Source organism: Microcaecilia unicolor, chromosome 12 (genome assembly GCF_901765095.1).
Source record: "Microcaecilia unicolor chromosome 12, aMicUni1.1, whole genome shotgun sequence".
In the NCBI taxonomy this organism is placed as follows: domain Eukaryota; kingdom Metazoa; phylum Chordata; class Amphibia; order Gymnophiona; family Siphonopidae; genus Microcaecilia; species Microcaecilia unicolor.
In genome coordinates, this window is record NC_044042.1 from 91,492,761 (window position 1) to 91,514,212 (window position 21,452).

The 21,452-nt window shown below is 48.8% G+C and overlaps 1 protein-coding gene across 1 annotated transcript in view; it reads left to right on the plus strand.

Moving 5' to 3' along the window:
- LOC115481905 (corticotropin-releasing factor receptor 1-like) overlaps window positions 1-21,452 on the plus strand; it is a 288,268-nt gene that overhangs the window by 105,440 nt on the left and 161,376 nt on the right. Inside the window, 1 exon segment of the mRNA XM_030221359.1 lies at window positions 15,148-15,254. Within this exon segment, the coding sequence (XP_030077219.1) occupies window positions 15,148-15,254 (107 nt within the window).

Consider the following 21,452-nt stretch of genomic DNA (forward strand, 5'->3'; position numbering starts at 1 on the left):
TGTCAACAAGAATCTCAGGGTGGTTTACCATGAAGTAATTTCATAACAAAAATAGCCTTGAATTAAGAAAATATTAAAGGGCTGATAGATATTCAAAACCATTTGGGCGCATACGAGGTTAAATGATGCTCAGCTGTCTGTCCTGGATAGTGCTGCTGAATATCCCCTCTAACTGCCTAAGCTGAAACTGGCTATTCAGTGGGTGGTTCAAGGGCAAAGTCAGCACTTAACCAGTTAACTTAGCCCTTGCTTGGATAAGTTAACTGGGCAAATAGGACTACATAAGTATTGCTATACTAGGACAGACCGAAGGTCGATCAAGCCCAGCATCCTGTTTCCAACAGTGGCCAATCCAGGTTTCAAGTATCTGCCAAGAACCCAAAACAGTACAATACATTTTATGCTGCTTATCCTAGAAATAAGCAATGGATTTTCCCCAAGTCCATTTTAATTATGGCTTATGGACTTTTCTTTTACGAAGCTATCCAAACCTTTTTTTTAAACCCCACTAAGCTAACTGCTTTTACTACATTCTCTGAGAATGAATTCCAGGTTTTAATTACATGTTGAGTGAAGAAATATTTTCTCCAATTTGTTTAAAATTTGCTACTTTGTAGCTTCATTGCGTGTCCCCTAGTCCTAGTATTTTTGGAACAAGCAAACAAGCAATTCATGTCTACCCGTTCTACTCATTATTTTATAGACCTCTGTCATATCTCCCATCAGCCATCTTTTCTCCAAGCTTAAGAGCCCTAGCCACTTTAGCCTTTCCTCATAGGGAAGTCGTCCCATCCCCTTTATCATTTTCGTTGCCCTTCTTTGTACCTTTTCTAATTCCAGTATATCTTTTTATGAGATGCAGTGACCAAACTTTTATACAATATTTGAGGTGCAGTTGCACCATGGAGCGATACAAAGACATTATAATGTCCTCGTTTTTGTTTTCCATTCCTTTCCTAATAATACCTAACATTCTATTTGCTTTCTTAGCCGCCACCACCACCACACACTAAGCAGAGGGTTTCAACATATCATCAACAATGACTCCTAGAATCCTTTCCTGGTCAGTGACTCCTAATGTGGAACTTTGCATTAAGTAGCTATAGTTCAGGTTCCTCTTTCCCACATGCATCACTTTGCATTTGCTCACATTAAATGTCATCTGCCATTTGGACACCCAGTCTCGTAAAGTCCTCATATCATTTTTCACAATCCTTTTGCAATTTAACAACTTTGAATAACTTTGTGTTGTCAGCAATTTAATTATCTCACAAGTTACTCCCATCTCTAGATCATTTATAAATATATTAAAAAGCAGCGGTCCTAGCATAAATCCCTGGAGAACCCCACTAACTACCCTTGTCCATTGAGAATACTGACCATTTAACCCTACTCTCTGTTTTCTATCTTTTAACCAGTATTTAATCCACATTAGAACACTACCTCTTATCCCATAACTCTCCAATTTCCTCTGGAGTCCTATTGCTATCTAGTTTAACTTATCCAGGTAAAGGTTGAATATCAGCAATTACCCTAATAAGTTCCAGCCAATTGTACAGGCTTAGATATTCAATTCCACTGCCTGGACATGGCTCAGTATTGAATAGCTGGGCATAAAGCCAGTGGAAGTGAAAAAGTCACTGATCTTCGCCAGCTGAATATTTCCCTCTTAGAGAAGATCCAAGCTTTAAGAATTTTTCCAAAATGCCCTATAGTCACTCTGTAGCCTTAATTCCAGTGGGAGATAGCATGTTTCCTAATTGAAAGTTTCCTAACAACTTAAACAGAAGAAAACTTAATTTTATTTGCACAGATAGATTGAGATGAATAATCAACGTTGCTCCTTCTGGACAGAAGTGCTTCACCACCTCCTTCTTACTCATAAGAACATGTACCTTTATAGGTGTATTTTGTTTAGGACATCATCCTGCTTATTTTCGAAGGAGAAGGCTGGCCATCTCCTGAACCCGGCCAAATCGGTATAATCGAAAGCCGATTTTGGCCGGCTTCAACTGCATTCCGTCGCAGGGCCGGCCAAAGTTAAAGGGGGCGTTTCGGAAGGGTACGGAAGGCGGGATGGGGGCGTGGTTAAAAGATGGCCGGCTTCGGCCGATAATGGAAAAAAGAAGGCCGGCTCTGACGAGCACTTGGCCGGCTTCACTTGGTCCATTTATTTTTAGGACCATTTATTTTTAGGACCGTCTCAAAAAAGTGCCTCAAAAAAGATGACCACCGGGGGGAATAGGGGATGACCTCCCCTTACTCCCTCAGTGGTCACCAACCCCCTCCCACCCAAAAAAAACAATTTAAAAAACATTTTTTCCAGCCTCTATACCAGCCTCAAATGTCATACCCAACTCCATGACAGCAGTATGCAGGTCCTTGGAGCAGTTTTTAGTGGGTGCAATGCACTTCAGGTAGGCAGACCCAGGCCCTTACCCCCCTACTTGTTACACTTGTGGTGATAAATGTGAGCCCTCCAAAACCCACATGTAGGTGCCCCCCCTTTACCCTTTAAGGGCTATGGTAGTAGTGTACAGTTGTGGGGAGTGGGTTTTGGTATTTTGGGGGGGGGCTCAGCACCCAAGGTAAGGGAGCTATGCACCTGGGAACAATTTGTGAAGTCCACTGCAGTGCCCCCTAGGGTGCCCAGTTGGTGTCCTGGCATGTGAGGGGGACCACTGCACTATAAATGCTGGCTCCTTCCATGACCAAAGGGCTTGCATTTGGCTGGGTTTGTGATGGGCGTCCTTGGTTTCCATTATCACCGAAAATCAGAAACGACCAAGTCTAAGGACGACCATCTCTAAGGACGACCTAAATGTTAAGATTTGGGCATCCCTGACCGTATTATCGAAATGAAAAATGGACGTCCATCTTGTTTCGATAATACGGGATTCCCTGCCTCTCCACTGGGACGTTTTGCGAGGACTTCCTCAGCAAAACTTGGGCGTCCCTTTCGATTATGCCCCTCAAAGTCAACATGGATTTAGTGAAGGGAAATCTTGCCTCACCAATCTAGTTTGAAGGGGTGGATAAAGGTGAGCCGGTTGATATTGTGTATCTGGATTTTCAGAAGGCGTTTGAAAAAGTACCTCATGAAAGATTCCAGAGGAAATTGGAGAGCCATGGAGTAGGAGGTAGTGTTCTACTGTGGATTAAAAACTGGCTAAACATAGGCGCCCCGTATAAGAGGCTTGGGGAGGCTAAGCCTCCCCAGCCCAGCTGTGACCTTCCCCGCGGCCCCGCCTACCTCCTTCTCTAAATGCAGCCAGACTCGGAGACAACACTCTGGACGAAATCTTCTGCTGCCCGCTTCTGTTCAGCAGCGCAGCGGCAGCCAGGAACGAGACGTACGATCCGCTGCCGTCGCTACTCGCCACAGCCAGCATAACAGAAGAAGAAAAAGAAGCGCGGGGCCGCAGCAGCCTTCAGACATGCGCTGACGGCTCTGCCGGTCTCTGCCCTGTGACATCAATTTCCTGTTCCGGGGGCAGAGGACCGGCAGAGCCGACAACGCATGTCTGAAGGCTGCTGCGGCCCCGCGCTTCTTTTTCTTCTTCTGTCAGCGCTGCAGCAAAGAGGCCCGGGCCGGAGGGAGAGAAGAGAACGTGGTCACTGGCGGGAAATGGTAGGAGGAGAGAGAGGGAGAGCAGAGGAGAGCCAGGGGGCATGGATAAGAGCAGTGGAGAGCCAGAGAGCGATAGGGAGAGAAAGAGGGGCCATGGGAAAGAGTAGGGGAGAGCCAGGGACATAGAAAAAAGCAGGGGAGAGCCAGAAAGAGATGGGGAGACAAAGAGGGGGCATAGAAAGGAGCAGGGGAGAGCCAGGGACATGGAAAAAAGCAGGGGAGAGCCAGAAAGAGATGGGGAGACAAAGAGGGGCCATGGAAAGGAGCAGGGGAGAGCCAGGGACATGGAAAAAAGCAGGGGAGAGCCAGGGACATGGAAAAAAGCAGGGGAGAGCCAGGAAGAGATGGGGAGAGAAAGAGGGGCCATGGAAAGGAGCAGGGGAGAGCCAGGGACATGGAATAAAGCAGGAGAGAGCCAGAAAGAGATGGGGAGAGAAAGAGGGGACATGGGCAGGAGAGAGAGAGAGAAGCTGCTGGGGAGAAACTGGGGGAGACCCTAGCTGTCAGACTGAGAAATGCTGGCTGGATGAAAGGAGGGAGAAAGAGGAAAAATGCTGGAAGGAGGGGGCAGAATGAGGGAAGACGCTGGTAGGGAGGGAAAGAGGAAAGACACTGGAAGGATGGGGTGATAGAGGACATGCTGAATGGAAAAGGGTCGAGAGAGAACTGTCTAGAAGGAAGGGGAGCTAGAGGGAGACAATGGACGGAAGGATTGGGGGAGGGTAATGGGTGGAAGGATGGAGAGAGAAAGAGGGATGACACTGGATGGAAGGGTAGGAGAGAAAGAAGGAAGGTGCTGGACATGGGTGGAGGGGAGGGAAGTATATGCACATGGATGGAGGGGAGTGAGGAGAAATTGCTGGATATGGATGGAGGGAAAACTGTTGAATATAACAGCTGGATCAGGATACTGAAGGATAGGGACAGGGCTACAGATGGTAGACAGGACGCATAAGGACACAGGAGGATGGTGGACATGGTGAGAGAAAAAAATATCAAATGGAAAGAAGACGCTGCATAAAACAGAAGACACTGGGACCAAAGCGAATAGAAAAACTAAATGATCAGACAACAAAGGTAGAAAAAAGTATTTTATTCAGAATTTATTAACTGGAATATGTCAGCTTTTGGAAATGTGCATCTGTGATGTTTTGCATGTAAGTTTCAATTTTTCTAGTATTGCTGCATGCTGAGTCTGACTTCTTGAGGTAACTTTCCAGTTCAGTATTTTGCCTTCATATATGTTGTGTCATGTGTTTTTCATGTGATCAAGGTGCAGTATTCTGCTAGCGTGTAGTATTTCAGCCCTTTTTTGGGTTTTTTTTGTTTCACTAGGTTGTGCACTGGTGTTTTAGAGCCCGGTGTAATTACAGTGCTGCCTTTCCATGCATAAGGTTGTAGCTTGTCCTGTCCTTGGAATTAGTACTGTTATGGTTTGGTAAGGTTATGAGTGTGCTTTTGCACAAGTTTGTGTATAGTGTTTTGCAGTGGAGAGATTGTGTATTGGCCTTACTGAGATGGCACCAAATCATCAGAAAGGGTTTTAGAGCCAAAATCATGACACACTACCTCTTGAAGGATCTACATATAGTTATTCATAAAAGGAGCTAATTGTGAACACTTTCCACCCTAAAAGGGTGTTTTGTGGCTCTACATGAGAATTGTGATATTATGATCCCTTGTTTCATATTGTTGACGGTCTGCATTTTCCGTATGGGTGGTATATTGGTTTATTAGGGTCTGCCCAGTGTTATGGTACAGTAAGGTTTATGAGTGTGTTTTTGCACAAATTTGTGCATAGTGTTTTGCAGTTGAGCAATTGTGGTTAGTACATGCTTTGAGCAACCACTGTCACGTCCGTGGCCGTGACAACCCTCAGACTTACCCTGTTTCTGGGAGTCAGTGTCTGTGCTGGCTTCTGCTTGTCTCTGTGTCTGTGTCTGTCTTAGGTTCTCTCTGGCTCTGTGTGCTGATTGCCCTACTGAACCTCACCTGTGTGGGCTTTGCCTCTTCCAAGATGGCTGCCGCCTCCTCCTCTTTGCCAGTATCCAAGATGGCCCCCGCTGTTCCTTCCTATGGGCTGACTGCTCTGTGTGTCAAGCCTCTGTTTGGTTGCAAGGTGATTGCTGCAGCTGTGGCTCTGGTGTTGAAGGGCTTTATTAATCACTTGGAGACTACAGTCCTGGCCTTTGCATCTCATCTAAAGGTCCTGGTGTATAGAGTGCTCTGTACACAGTTTCAGTGTTTGCTCTGTGTGAGTTTCTATGTTTGTTAGACTAGCTAGCTTAGGCACCGTCTGGCTTGTAGCCTGTGCATAGCTTTGTTAGTGCTCTGTGTTTGTTCCTAGTGTAGACTAGCCAGCTTAGGCACCGTCTGGCTTGTAGCCTGTGCATAGCTCTGCTAGTTCTCTGTGTTTGTTTCCAGGGCATGACTAGTTAGCTTAGGCACCGTCTGGCTTGTAGCCTGTGCATAGCTCTGCTAGTTCTCTGTGTTTGTTTCCAGTGCATGACTAGCCAGGTTAGGCACCATCTGGCTTGTAGCCTGTGCATAGCTCTGCTAGTTCTCTGTGCTTGTTCCTAGTGTTAGACTAGCCGCCCTTGCTAGCCACTATCCCGAGACTGTGTTTGTTCCTAGTGTTAGACTAGCCGCCCTTGCTAGCCACTTTCCCGAGACTGTGTTTGTTCCTAGTGTAAGACTGGCCGCCCTTGCTAGTCACTATCCCGAGACTGTGTTTGTTCCTAGTGTTAGACTGGCCGCCCTTTCTAGTCACTATCCCGAGACTTGTGATTGTTCCTAGTGTAGACTAGCCAGCTTAGGCACCGTCTGGCTTGTAGCCTGTGCATAGCTCTGCTAGTTCTCTGTGTTGTTCCTAGTGTTAGACTAGCCGCCCTTGCTAGCCACTTTCCCGAGACTGTGTTTGTTCCTAGTGTAAGACTGGCCGCCCTTGCTAGTCACTATCCCGAGACTGTGTTTGTTCCTAGTGTTAGACTAGCCGCCCTTGCTAGCCACTTTCCCGAGACTGTGTTTGTTCCTAGTGTAAGACTGGCCGCCCTTGCTAGTCACTATCCCGAGACTGTGTTTGTTCCTAGTGTTAGACTGGCCGCCCTTGCTAGTCACTATCCCGAGACTGTGTTTGTTCCTAGTGTTAGACTGGCCGCCCTTTCTAGTCACTATCCCGAGACTGTGATTGTTCCTAGTGTAGACTAGCCAGCCTAGGCACCGTCTGGCTTGTAGCCTGTGCATAGCTCTGCTAGTTCTCTGTGTTGTTCCTAGTGTTAGACTAGCCGCCCTTGCTAGCCACTATCCCGAGACTGTGTTTGTTCCTAGTGTTAGACTAGCCGCCCTTGCTAGCCACTTTCCCGAGACTGTGTTTGTTCCTAGTGTAAGACTGGCCGCCCTTGCTAGTCACTATCCCGAGACTGTGTTTGTTCCTAGTGTTAGACTGGCCGCCCTTGCTAGTCACTATCCCGAGACTGTGTTTGTTCCTAGTGTTAGACTGGCCGCCCTTGCTAGTCACTATCCCGAGACTGTGTTTGTTCCTAGTGTAAGACTGGCCGCCCTTGCTAGTCACTATCCCGAGACTGTGTTTGTTCCTAATGTTAGACTGGCCGCCCTTGCTAGTCACTATCCCAAGACTGTGTTTGTTCCTAGTGTTAGACTGGCCGCCCTTTCTAGTCACTATCCCGAGACTGTGATTGTTCCTAGTGTAGACTAGCCAGCTTAGGCACCGTCTGGCTTGTAGCCTGTGCATAGCTCTGCTAGTTCTCTGGGTTTGTTCCTAGTGATAGACTAGCCAGCTTAGGCACCGTGTGGCTTGTAGCCTGTGTAAAGCTTTGCTAGTGTTCTGTGTTGTTTCCAGTGCATGACTTGTTAGCTTGGGCACAGCTTAGTTGTTAGCTGGTGTATAGCTTTCCAAGTCTCCTGTGTTTGCTCTGTGTATGTTCCTGTGTATGACTGGTTTGCCTGGGAATAGCGTTCCTATTAGCCTGGGTACAGTTTACTAGTCATTGTGTTGAATCCTGCCGACTGCCAGAACCCGGACAGTCCCTGCTTGTCTGCCTTGCCTTCGCCTAGGTGCCAGGGGGCACTCCTGGATCTTCATTCCTGCTGTTCCTGTAAGTCCTACCGGCTGCCAGAACCTGAGGGCTCAACCCTCGGGGAAAGGCAGTCAAGTGTAGGTGAAGCCTAGGTCCAGGGTGTTCCAGTTCCGCGGGTTCCGCTCCAGTGTGTTCCAGTCCAGCGGGTTTCACTCCTGTATGTTCCAGTCCAGTGGGGCCACTCCAGTGTGTCCAGTCCAGCGGGCCCCACTCCAGTGCGCACCCGTCCGGTGCGTTCCAGTTCCGAGTGTTCCGGTGTAGAACTCCAGTCTGGGGTTCCGGTCCAGTCTTGTTTCATCTCTACCTGGAAGGTGATCTTGCCTGCCACTGCCGCTCCACGGTAGTGGCCTATGGACTCACAACCCCGTGCTCCCGGGGAAGAAGCCTGAAAGTATGCCAAGGTCCCCGAGAGCGTGGCAAGCGTGAGAGACGCGACAGGATGCAAAGGCCATGAGTTCGGCGAGAGCATCGGTCCAGGTGGGCTACATGCCCATCAGTTCGTGCCCTATGGACAATCCAAAGGGAACTTTTGATTTTTTTTTTGATTCCAAGGACAGCCTAGTTTCTTTTTTGGATCCCTATTTAAGGCTGTGGGAGTACCGAGAGGAACTTCTGTCGAATCCAGCCTTTAAGGCTACTCCTGAAGCAGCAGCGGAAAGAAAGCGTGTCTACTGGAGTCTGGTCCACTATAATCCAGTTTCTGACATGGATTCGGCTATCACGCTCTGCGAGTACCGCCTCAGACTTCTGGAAAACCCAGCTCTGCGGGATACTCCGGAGGCTGAGATCGAAAGAAGACGCCGGGGACTTCCTCCGCTCGAGCCACCTCAGCCGAGCAGTCGGTCGTCCTATGGTGGGTTAGCTCTTCTTTACGACCCCAGTCCACCTGTGTCGAGTCCAGTTCGAGAAGAGTTTCCAGTGGAGCCTTGGAAGCCTCTTCGAGTGGAACCTCCAGCTAAGCCGCTGAGGTCAGGCCGAGGGACGGTCCTGACCATGTCTGTGAAGACAGGCCGAGTGAGGCGTCGGACCAAGCCCCTGACCCCAGTTCAAGTAGCGCTGCCTCCTAAGCCACTGAGTCCAGTCCAGGGGATGCTTCATACTGAACCTCCAATTCCAGTCCAAGTAACGAGGAAGCTTAAGTCTCCGAGGCCAGTCCGAGGAAGGCGTTCGATGGAGCCTCGGATTCCTGTTCGAGCGGCGCTCCAGGTCGAGCTTCCGGTCCTTGTTCAAGTGGCACGCCCTCTGAAACCTCTGAGTCCAGTGCGAGGGGTGCTTCTGACGGAGTCTCCGAGACCTGTGCAAATGGCACTCCGGGTCGAGTCTCCGGTTCTTGTCCAAGTGACCCGTCCAGTCAAGCTCCGAAGGCCAGTTCGAGGGGCACTTCAGATCGAGCCTCCGATCCCTGTCCAAAGGGTGTGTTCTGCCAAGCCTCAGTTAAAGTTCCGTCCCTGCCAGGAGGCAGAGGGCGTCGCAAGTTGCAGTTCCAGTCAAGATGCTGAGTCTGGATCGAGTTGTAAGTCCAGTCAAGATGCTGAGTCTGGATCGAGTTGCAGTTCCAGTCAAGATGCTGAGTCTGGATCGAGTTGCAAGTCCAGTCAAGATGCTGAGTCTGGATCGAGTTGCAAGTCCAGTCAAGATGCTGAGTCTGGATCGAGTTGCAGTTCCAGTCAAGAAGCTGAGTCTGGACCGAGTTGCAAGTCCAGTCAAGATGCTGAGTCTGGACCGAGTTGCAGTTCCAGTCAAGAGGCTGAGTCTGGATCGAGTGCAAGTCCAGTCAAGATGCTGAGTCTGCACCGAGTGCAGAGGCCAGCCAAGATATTGAGTCTGCTTTTGAGGATGAGATGACGTTCCAAGGGCACCGTGATAAACTTTGTTCTGATCCTGCCCTGGGGAATATTCCTGAAGCTAAGGCTAGAGAGATGTCCCAGTCCGGCCAGAGGGGTGCGTCCAGCCTTGCAGCTGAATCTCCTCCTAGTTCCAGGTCCGACCAAGATGTTGAGGTCGTCCTAAGTTCCAGTGTCCGTCAGGAGGCTGACCTTCTGCTGAGTTCCCGTTCCAGTCAGGCTCCTGAATCCAGTTCCAGTCAAGGGGTTGAGGCCAGTCCGGGTTCCTATCCCGGCTCCGTGTTGGATGCCAACCCGGGTGCTAGTTCCAGATCCATTTCTGTTCAGACTTCTAGCTCCTGTCAAGATGGGAATGCCACTTCGAGCCTCAGCCCAGCTTCTGATGTCAGCTGGGGTAGTGACTCCAGCTCTGTTCCTGTCATTTCATGGATTTGCCAAGAGGTTCAGGACATTGTGGGTTCCCTCAGGGGAGGGTTACTTTTGAATTGGGTTCCTCTTGATGTATCCATGTTCCTGAGGTTGCCCCGTGGTGACCCGAAGGAGCTTCCTGGTCACAAGTTCTACTTTTGTCTGCCAGTTTTGAACTTCTTTGTGACTTCCAGCCCAGTGAATTATGTCTGGCTTTTGAGACCTATTAGGCAGTTTCATCATAGTTACCCCTGGATACCCGACCGCCTCCGGGAGACCGAGAGGGGGGTCTTGAGGAAGGGATACTGTCACGTCCGTGGCCGTGACAACCCTCAGACTTACCCTGTTTCTGGGAGTCAGTGTCTGTGCTGGCTTCTGCTTGTCTCTGTGTCTGTGTCTGTCTTAGGTTCTCTCTGGCTCTGTGTGCTGATTGCCCTACTGAACCTCACCTGTGTGGGCTTTGCCTCTTCCAAGATGGCTGCCGCCTCCTCCTCTTTGCCAGTATCCAAGTTGGCCCCCGCTGTTCCTTCCTATGGGCTGACTGCTCTGTGTGTCAAGCCTCTGTTTGGTTGCAAGGTGATTGCTGCAGCTGTGGCTCTGGTGTTGAAGGGCTTTATTAATCACTTGGAGACTACAGTCCTGGCCTTTGCATCTCATCTAAAGGTCCTGGTGTATAGAGTGCTCTGTACACAGTTTCAGTGTTTGCTCTGTGTGAGTTTCTATGTTTGTTAGACTAGCTAGCTTAGGCACCGTCTGGCTTGTAGCCTGTGTATAGCTTTGCTAGTTCTCAGTGTTTGTTTCCAGTGCATGACTAGTTAGCTTAGGCACCGTCTGGCTTGTAGCCTGTGCATAGCTCTGCTAGTTCTCTGTGTTTGTTTCCAGTGCATGACTAGTTAGCTTAGGCACCGTCTGGCTTGTAGCCTGTGCATAGCTCTGCTAGTTCTCTGTGTTTGTTTCCAGGGCATGACTAGTTAGCTTAGGCACCGTCTGGCTTGTAGCCTGTGCATAGCTCTGCTAGTTCTCTGTGTTTGTTTCCAGTGCATGACTAGCCAGCTTAGGCACCGTCTGGCTTGTAGCCTGTGCATAGCTCTGCTAGTTCTCTGTGTTTGTTTCCAGTGCATGACTAGCCAGCTTAGGCACCGTCTGGCTTGTAGCCTGTGCATAGCTCTGCTAGTTCTCTGTGTTTGTTTCCAGTGCATGACTAGCCAGCTTAGGCACCGTCTGGCTTGTAGCCTGTGCATAGCTCTGCTAGTTCTCTGTGTTTGTTTCCAGTGCATGACTAGCCAGCTTAGGCACCGTCTGGCTTGTAGCCTGTGCATAGCTCTGCTAGTTCTCTGTGTTTGTTTCCAGTGCATGACTAGTTAGCTTAGGCACCGTCTGGCTTGTAGCCTGTGCATAGCTCTGCTAGTTCTCTGTGTTTGTTTCCAGTGCATGACTAGTTAGCTTAGGCACCGTCTGGCTTGTAGCCTGTGCATAGCTCTGCTAGTTCTCTGTGCTTGTTCCTAGTGTTAGACTAGCCGCCCTTGCTAGCCACTATCCCGAGACTGTGTTTGTTCCTAGTGTTAGACTAGCCGCCCTTGCTAGCCACTTTCCCGAGACTGTGTTTGTTCCTAGTGTAAGACTGGCCGCCCTTGCTAGTCACTATCCCGAGACTGTGTTTGTTCCTAGTGTTAGACTGGCCGCCCTTGCTAGTCACTATCCCGAGACTGTGTTTGTTCCTAGTGTAAGACTGGCCGCCCTTGCTAGTCACTATCCCGAGACTGTGTTTGTTCCTAGTGTTAGACTGGCCGCCCTTGCTAGTCACTATCCCGAGACTGTGTTTGTTCCTAGTGTAAGACTGGCCGCCCTTGCTAGTCACTATCCCGAGACTGTGTTTGTTCCTAGTGTTAGACTGGCCACCCTTTCTAGTCACTATCCCGAGACTGTGATTGTTCCTAGTGTAGACTAGCCAGCTTAGGCACCGTCTGGCTTGTAGCCTGTGCATAGCTCTGCTAGTTCTCTGTGTTGTTCCTAGTGCAGACTAGCCAGCTTAGGCACCGTCTGGCTTGTAGCCTGTGCATAGCTCTGCTAGTTCTCTGTGTTTGTTCCTAGTGTAGAATAGCCAGCTTAGGCACCGTCTGGCTTGTAGCCTGTGCATAGCTCTGCTAGTTCTCTGGGTTTGTTCCTAGTGATAGACTAGCCAGCTTAGGCACCGTGTGGCTTGTAGCCTGTGTAAAGCTTTGCTAGTGTTCTGTGTTGTTTCCAGTGCATGACTTGTTAGCTTGGGCACAGCTTAGTTGTTAGCTGGTGTATAGCCTTCCAAGTCTCCTGTGTTTGCTCTGTGTATGTTCCTGTGTATGACTGGTTTGCCTGGGAATAGCGTTCCGATTAGCCTGGGTACAGTTTACTAGTCATTGTGTTGAATCCTGCCGACTGCCAGAACCCGGACAGTCCCTGCTTGTCTGCCTTGCCTTCGCCTAGGTGCCAGGGGGCACTCCTGGATCTTCATTCCTGCTGTTCCTGTAAGTCCTACCGGCTGCCAGAACCTGAGGGCTCAACCCTCGGAGAAAGGCAGTCAAGTGTAGGTGAAGCCTAGGTCCAGGGTGTTCCAGTTCCGCGGGTTCCGCTCCAGTGTGTTCCAGTCCAGCGGGTTTCACTCCTGTATGTTCCAGTCCAGTGGGGCCACTCCAGTGTGTCCAGTCCAGCGGGCCCCACTCCAGTGCGCACCCGTCCGGTGCGTTCCAGTTCCGAGTGTTCCGGTGTAGAACTCCAGTCCGGGGTTCCGGTCCAGTCTTGTTTCATCTCTACCTGGAAGGTGATCTTGCCTGCCACTGCCGCTCCACGGTAGTGGCCTATGGACTCACAACCCCGTGCTCCCGGGGAAGAAGCCTGAAAGTATGCCAAGGTCCCCGAGAGCGCGGCAAGCGCGAGAGACGCGACAACCACTTTATTCTTTGGCATACGATACATATTTAATATCTAAATTTAATAAAAGGTATTAATTGTGACTTATTTTTTACTTTTTTTTTCTATGTTGTCAGACAATTATGGATGTAAGCCCCGCCCCTGGCCCCACCCCTAACCCCGCCCCCTTTAGCCTCCCCAAACAGTTGGGCCACCGACCGCCTATGTGGCTAAAAGATAGAAAACAGAGAGTAGGGTTAAATGGTCAGTATTCTCAATGGAAAAGGGTAGTTAGTGAGGTTCCCCAGGGGTCTGTGCTGGGACTGCTGCTTTTTAACATATTTATAAATGACCTAGAGATGGGAGTAACTAGTGTGCTGCTGCGGCTAAGAAAGCAAATAGAATTATTATTATTATTATTAATTACATTTGTACCCCGCACTTTCCCACACATAGCAGGTTCAATGTGGCTTACATAGTAAATAGAATTACAAAGTCTTGAAGGAGAATGTTACAAATTGTAGTAAACATAGTAGTAGTGGGGTTTTGAGGATATGTAAATTATTATGTTAGGTATTATTAGGAAAGGTATGGAAAACAAAAATGAGGATGTTACAATGCCTTTGTATCGCTCCATGGTGCAACCGCACCTCGAATATTGTGTTCAATTCTGGTTGCCACATCTCAAAAAAAGATATAGTGGAATTAGAAAAGGTGCAGAGAAGGGCGACGAAAATGATAAAGGGGATGGGACGAATTCCCTATGAGGAAAGGCTAAAGTGGCTAGGGCTCTTCAGCTTGGTGAAAAAGCGGCTGAGAAGAGATATGATAGAGGTCTATAAAATAATGAGTGGAGTTGAACGGGTAGATGTGAAGCATATGTTTACGCTTTCTAAAAATACTAGGACTAGGGGGCATGTGATGAAGCTACAATGTAGTAAATTTAAAACGATGTACTTAAACTCTGGAATTCATTGCGGTTAGCTTAGCAGAGTTTAAAAAAAGGTTTGGACGGCTTCCTTAAGGAAAAGTCCATAGACCATTATTAAATGGACTTGCGGAAAATCCACTATTTCTGAGATAAGCAGTATAGAATGTTGTGTGCTTTTTTGGGATCTTGCCAGGATTGCCACAACTGGATTGGCCACTGTTGGAAACAGGATGCTGGGCTTGATGGACCTTTGGTCTTTCCCAGTATGGCAATACTTATGTACTTATGAAGAGGAATATAGTTCTGCAAATCTACTTCCTTTCCTACCATGTCTTTTCCTGTATTGAAATGAAAATCCTGAGGGGGGGGGGGGGGGGGATGCTGTTTGACTCGAGTATGCTAGGTCAGAGTCTTCCAGCCAGGTTTCTACCAAACAAATGATATTAAGTCTATATCCCTATCCAGAAAATGTTTACCGTGGAGTGAGCATATAGTAAGTAAACCCAAGTGAAGGTCTAGGTTAGCCAGGGAGGCCACATATCCTATTGCAGTATGCTGAGAGGGAATGGGAACCCCCATTCTTACCTGGAAGCAGTCGAAGCAAAAGCGTCTGGCTGGTTGACACCCCCACCATCTTGGGATGGTACTCCTATGAAGCTCAATTGACCCTCCCCCGCCACTATCAACCTTCCCCTGCTGCCGCAAGATACCTTTGCTGGCGGGGGTCCCCAACCCCCGCCAGCCTTAGTCTTCTTCACTCACTTTGCTGATCTGTGCTTTGAGTCCTGACATCCTGCAAGTTCCCACTTAAAGGAATGTGCAGGATGTGCTGGACATCAGGACTCACAGCACAGATCAGCGAAGTAAGCAAACGTGCCGGAGACCGGCGCTGAAGAAGACTAAGGCTGGCGGGGGTTGGGGACCCCCGCCAGTAAAGGTATCTTGCGGCAGCAGGGGAAGGTTAATAGTGGCTGGGGAGGGTCAAAAGTAGAGGGGGCCCGGATTAAATCTGTGGGGGCCCATGCCCCCGTGGCCCCACCCAGCTATGCCCCTGGCTGTACTTGCTCCATTTCAAGCTTCTTCTGAAAGTAATATATAGAAATAAAACATACAATACCTTTTGTTATTGGATTAACTTAATACATTTTTCTCATGAACTTTCAAAAGTAACCCTTCAGATCAGAAAAAGTACCAATCCCAGTAAAAGTCTGAGGCAGATCTAGTTAAAGATGTCTGTAATGAAGCTTCTGATACAGGATGATGACTAAACTCAGAGGCAAACTTTAAAAACAAAATAAAAAACTGTGCAACATGATTCTAATAAGATGTTTTAAAAATGTGTTTCCTTCATAGAAAAAGAGCAAAGTGCATTATCAAATTGCTGTTGTGATTAATTATCTGGGATACTGCATCTCACTGGTGGCTTTGCTTGTGGCATTCATCCTCTTCATGCGCTTAAGGTAAGAGAAACTGCAGATGTGTAGTGTTTCTAGGGAGAACTATTAAGCAGGACCACAACTGATCTCAGGCCAATATCTGTGTGATTCTTAGAGATGCACATTCTTTAGCATGCTTTTAAAAACTTAGCAGTCGCAAAATCAGTTTAACATACTTTAATCTATGAATTAACATATGTACAGTTGATCTGGGCATCTTGAAATGTTCTAATGAACATTAAACATTTTTAATTAAACTGAATGTGGAAAACAAACAAAAAAAAATGACCCAAAATTGCAAATATTTCTAAAATTTCAAAAATAAACAAAAAAAATGTTTTCATCTGTGCACATGTATAAGTGAGAGTGGGATGTCTGACCACGGAAACACAAATCCTGGAGGCAAGAAACTTCAATAAACAAGCTTTTTAAGTTTCTTGCCTCCATGATTTGTATTTCCGTGGTAAAACATCCCACTCTCACTTATACTTGTTTTTTCCCGTGGGGCGTTCGAGTTCTCCGCTTGGCTGCGGATTCTTCTGTTCATCTGTGCACATACCTAATGATCTTAAAAGAAAAAGTGCCTTTCCTTAGTTTCAAACAGCTGTTTCCTTACAACACTATACAATTCACTCTAGGTTGCCAGAAACTACCTTCTTTAAAACAACTGTATGATAAATGTTGAGACCTGTGCTGCAGGGGCGTATCTGGACTCCGGCGGTAGGGGGGGCCAGAGCCAGAGAGAGGGGGCACATTTTAGCGCGCCGCCGCCGCCGCCGCCGCCGCCGCCCCCACCGCCGAGCCCCCACCGCCACCAATGACTTAGTCTCTCCACCCCCCTCCCGCCGCCAACCCTCCCCCGCTGCCGTTCTTACTTTTGCTGGCGGGGGACCCCAACCCCCGCCAGCCGAGGTCTGCTTCCACCTGCCGCTGCCTTCAAAACTTCTTCTTCAGCCGGCGGGGGACCCCAAACCCCCGCCAGCCGCCCCGCGCTGTTTAAAATTCATCTTCGGCCTCCGTGGCCGTGCTGCTGGGATAGGCGGTGCTGTTGAAATCCACTTCGGAGTCTGACGTCGCAGCACGTACAACGTACAACGACGTCAGACTCCGAAGTGGATTTCAACAGCGCCGCCTATCCCAGCAGCACGGCCACGGAGGCCGAAGATGAATTTTAAACAGCGCGGGGCGGCTGGCGGGGGTTTGGGGTCCCCCGCCGGCTGAAGAAGAAGTTTTGAAGGCAGCGGCAGGTGGAAGCAGACCTCGGCTGGCGGGGGTTGGGGTCCCCCGCCAGCAAAAGTAAGAACGGCAGCGGGGGAGGGTTGATGGCGGTAGGGGGGTCCAGGGCAAAATCTGCGGGGGCCCAGGCCCCTGAGGCCCCACGCAGATACGCCCCTGCTGTGCTGTCTTTGGGATCCTGGCACTTGACATGGACACGCTGAGTGTGGCTCCTGAAGCCTTTTCTTCTGCTCTAGAGCATTTCTGGATTTCACACCCTGAGGGCACCATGTCAGTTGAGCCTGTGCTTGACCGCCTGGGTAGTGATATATGATTAGACCCCAGAGCTGCACATCTCCTTCTTTCCTCCATTTTGTCACAGCAGAGCATTCATTATGTAACCTTAAAGCAGTCACTCAGCCTCTCTATGGTCAGAGTTGTAGCTCAAACAGAATGCCACAGCTTGAATGATGCTGAATGCAACATAAATCACACCAGCCTAACAGTCTGTACTCTGGTTCCCAACACAATTTTGTGCCAGGTTTAAAATCTACAGTAGCTTAGCAGCCCTCTCACTCTTATATACTGCCCCAGCCTCTGCACTCTTTCTCTCTCTTTTTTTAGAATTTGTATAATACACTTTCTCCGAGGACAAGCAGGTTTATTTATTCTCACAAGTTTAAGTGGGTAATGCAGTCCCCGTGTTGCTTGGTCCAGAGCTTCTAACAAGCTCAATCCAGAGCTTTGTGGAGGGCGAGACATGTTCCGCCACACACCCAAGAGGTCCTTCTCACTCACTGCGTGGGCACGGTTCCCGCAGTTCTTTTTTTAACTGCGGTGAAGAGAGGCTGTGTTTTTTAGTGTCTATTCATGTGCCGGATCAAAAAGCTTTTTTAGTGCCTTTTGGCTATTTTCGGGAAGATTTTTTTCTTCTGCCCGTCTTTGGATCCCCTTTTCCTCTCTTCTCTTAATATTTTTAGTTATTTTGCCTTTTTTATGTGTCCTTTATTTTCTAGTCAGTAGGCCACATTTAGGCCTTGACTCCAGCTGGGCTTTTCCCATCTCTTTTTTTTCTCTGTGCCTTACCCCCTTTTTTGACACCATCGGGCCATTTGATTTTGCTGCAGAAGTTTTTCTGTTCATGTCATCTAAAGTTCCCAGTAGCTTTAAGCACTGTACCTGGTGCAATTGGACCATATCTGGTGCAGACACCTATTCTTGGTGTCTTCAGTGCTTAGAGCCCAACCATAGCCCTGCTAACTGTCTCCTCTGAGACTCAATGGGAATAGATTTTTGGAGCCAGGTCCAAGTCCTCAATGCTTGCATCAACATTGGAGTCGGCGGTGTGGCAAAGATGTCGAAGACTGCATCGGGAGCATTGGTCACAGGTTTGGCTGCTTCGAGACCTATGGACGCTGGGAGCTGTAGTGCATTGAGTGGGTCTCCACCTATCTCGATGCCATCTGCTGAACAGGGCCCCCAAAACTGGCCAATGTTGGATCAGACACTGAGGCAATGTGAGGATTCGACGTAGTCCTTGTTGGTATGAAGGAGTCTTGCTGCCTAGCTTTGAGCGAAGGCTAAGAAGCATCGGCACCAGTCCTCCTCATCACATGGTGCTGGGAGCTCTGGGTTGTCGAGAGAATCGGCACCAGAGATGCATCGGTGCTGGGAGGATCGCTCCTCCATTCAAGAAGTGCCAATGTGCCGGTCTCCGAGCAGCCAAGACCCGGCTCTTATCTCGACCCTTGTGGTTCTGCAACCTGTCTCTGAGTCGGCACCCTAGCTTGTCCCGATGTCGGCCCTTGATGAGCATATCCAGGCCTGCTGGATGGAGTCGCAATGGTGTGCATCAGCACTGGTGGTGCTTGCGCCTGCTGTGCCTCCCATTACTGCCCGTCTTGGCCCTCAGCCTGCGGTGCGGCCTCTGGCACCAATGTCGTATGCGGTACCAGTGTCAACTGCCACCCAGGCCAGTACCCCCTCAACGTCAGTGGAGGAAGATTCCTTGGAGTCGAGGCAAGAGCCAACTCCTCGACACCCCTCTCAAGGACATGGTTCCTCTGCATCGAGGCAGGCTCGGTCTCGACACTTCCATATGGAGGTTTTCTTCAACACTGATGAGGAATGCTCATGGAAGTCAGAGGAGGATTCAAGTACTTCTTCCCAGATGAGTCCTATGGCATCCCCTTTAAACCCTCCCTTCCACATGAAAGGCAAAAGTCTCCTCCGCAGAACCTTTCATTTCCATCTTTTGTAAAGGAAATGGCTGTGGCCATTCCATTTCCTTTAGAAGTGGAGGACGAGCCCAGGGCTAAGATGCTCGAGGTCCTAGACTATAAGACTCCTCCTAGGGAGGCTGTGACTGTCCCTCCACAAGCTACTCCAGGAAATCCCTCTGCAGTCCCTGTTCTGCTCAAGAAGATTGACATTATATACTGGATCCACAGTACGCCTGGTTTTAGTATACCCTAGTTGTCTCACAATTCCATGGTGGTGGAATCTGCTCTCAAAAGGGCCAAGAGTACTAGAGACTATTCCTCGGCGCCCCCAGGCAGAGAAGCTAGAACCTTGGACTGTTTTGGGAGGAAGATGTTCCAGGCTTCAATGCTCATGCCCCGTATTCAGTCCTACCGGCTCTTTACAAGCATCTACCTGCAGGACTTGGTGGATAAGTTGCTGGACTTAGCGGAATCTCTCCCTCTGGAGCAGGCTGAGTTGTTACGCCAGTCGGCCGAGCAGCAGAAGGTGTGTCATAATTTCTTGGCCTACGACACTTTTGATGTGGCATCCAGGGTCTCTGCTCAGGGTATAACAATAAGCAGACTCTCATGGCTGTGTGTTTCTTAGAACATTCAGCAGAGGTTGGCAGACACCCCATGCCAGGGGATAACTTTTATGGAGAGAAGGTTGAGGGGGTTGCTGACCAAATCAAGAAACATACTGATACCATCTCTTCTCTCTTCCGCCAGACGCCTTCTGCACCTGCCTCCTCATCCGCGAGGTATTTTGATAAGTTGGGGAAGGGTGCCTACTACCCACAGAGGCATAGGTACACTGCCCCCTCTCTTTAGCCTCAGCCCGAGCGAGCTCGTTCTCATCAACAGTGTGCACCTAAGGCCCCTGCTGCTCCCCAGAAAAAACAAGGGGCGAGTTTTTGACTGGCCCCAGCAGAGCATAGCCGCTATCAAAGTGTCCATACCAGATGACCTTCCAGTATGAGGGAGGCTGAACTTTTTCTACGAAAGGTGGCCTCTTATAACCTCCAACCGGTGGGTTCTTCAGATAGTCCACCTCGGATACACCCTGAATTGGCTTCAAAAACCTCCAACTTGTCCACAAAGAGCTTATTACTTCAGATTTCAGCACAAGAAGGTACTTGCAGAGGAACTCTCTGCCCTTCTGAAGACCCATGAGGATCAACCCGTTCCACCAGAGAAAGAGGGGTGAAGATTCTATTCCAGGTACTTCCTCATCCAAAAGATGACAGAACACAAGAACATGCCATACTAGCCTGTTTGGAAAAGAGGATACTAGGCCAGGATCCTCTTTTCCAAACAGTGGCCAAGCTAGGTCACAAGAACCTGGCAAAAACCCAATTAGCAGCAACATTCCGTGCTACTATTCCCAAGGCAAGCAGTTGCTTTCTCATGTCTGTCTCAATAGCAGATTATGGTCTTTTCTTCCAGGAATTTGTCCAAACCTTTTTTAAACCCAGATATGCTAACCGCTGTTACTACATCCTTTGGCAAAGAGTTCCAGAGCTTAACTATTCGTTGAGTGAAAAAAATATTTCCTCCCATCTGTTTTAAAAGTATTTCCATGTAACTTCCTCAAGTGTCCCCTAGTCTTTGTACTTTTTGAACGAGTAAAGAATCGATTGACTTCTACTCGTTCTACACCACTCAGGTTTTTCTAGACCTCAATCAAATCTCCCCTCATCCATCTCCTTTCCAAGCTGAAGAGCCCTAATTTCTTTAGTCTTTCCTCATACAAGAGGAGCTCCATCCCCTTTATCATTTGGTCACTCTTCTTTGAACCTTTGAACCTTTTCTAATTCCACTATATCTTTTTGAGATACAGTGACCATCCTAGACCTAAGGGCCCTGAACAAATTCCTCATCAAAGAAACGTTCAGGATGGTTTCCCTGGGCACCCTTCTTCCCGTGATTCAGAAACATGACTGGTTATGCTCTCTGGGCTTAAAAGATGCATATACACACATCCCAATACTTTCAGCCCACCGGAAGTATCTTCGATTTTGGCTGGGAAAACACCACTTCCAGTATCTCGTGTTGGCTTTTGGCCTCACGCGAGCACCCAGCATCTTTACCAAATGCCTATTAATAGTTGCAGCATCGCTACGCAGGCTGGGGGTGCATGTGTTCCCTTATCTCAACAATTGGCTAGTGAACAGCACGTTGGAGGACAATGCTTGAGAGTCCATGCGGAGGGCTATTCGGGTGTTAGAGCTGCTAGGGTTTGTTATAAACTACCCCAAGTCCCATATTCACCTTGTCCAATGATTGGAGTTCATTGGAACACTACTCGATAGTCAGAAGGTTTGAGTCTTTCTTCCAGAACCAAGAGCAGACACTCTAGCCACCCTGGCCTCTCAGGTTTGAGTCTCTCAGCAGGTCACAGCTTGGCAGATTTTGAGGTTGTTGGGCCACATGGCTTCCACAATTTATGTGACACCCATGACACGCCTTCACATGAGAGCAGCCCAATGGATCCTAGCCTTCCAGTAGTGCCAATCCACTGGAGGTCTAGAAGATGTCATCCATGTGTTCCCACACCTTATTCACTCTCGTTCTGGTGACTCATTTGATCCAATTTGACTCTGGAATCCCATTCCAAATTCCTCAGCCTCAAAAGGTGCTGACAATGGATGCATTTCTCCTAGGTTGGGGAGCTCATGTGGATGGGCTTCACACTCAAGAAGCCTGGTTAGTCCAGGAAACAGGTCTTCAAATCAACATTCTAGAACTGCAGGCAATCTGGAAC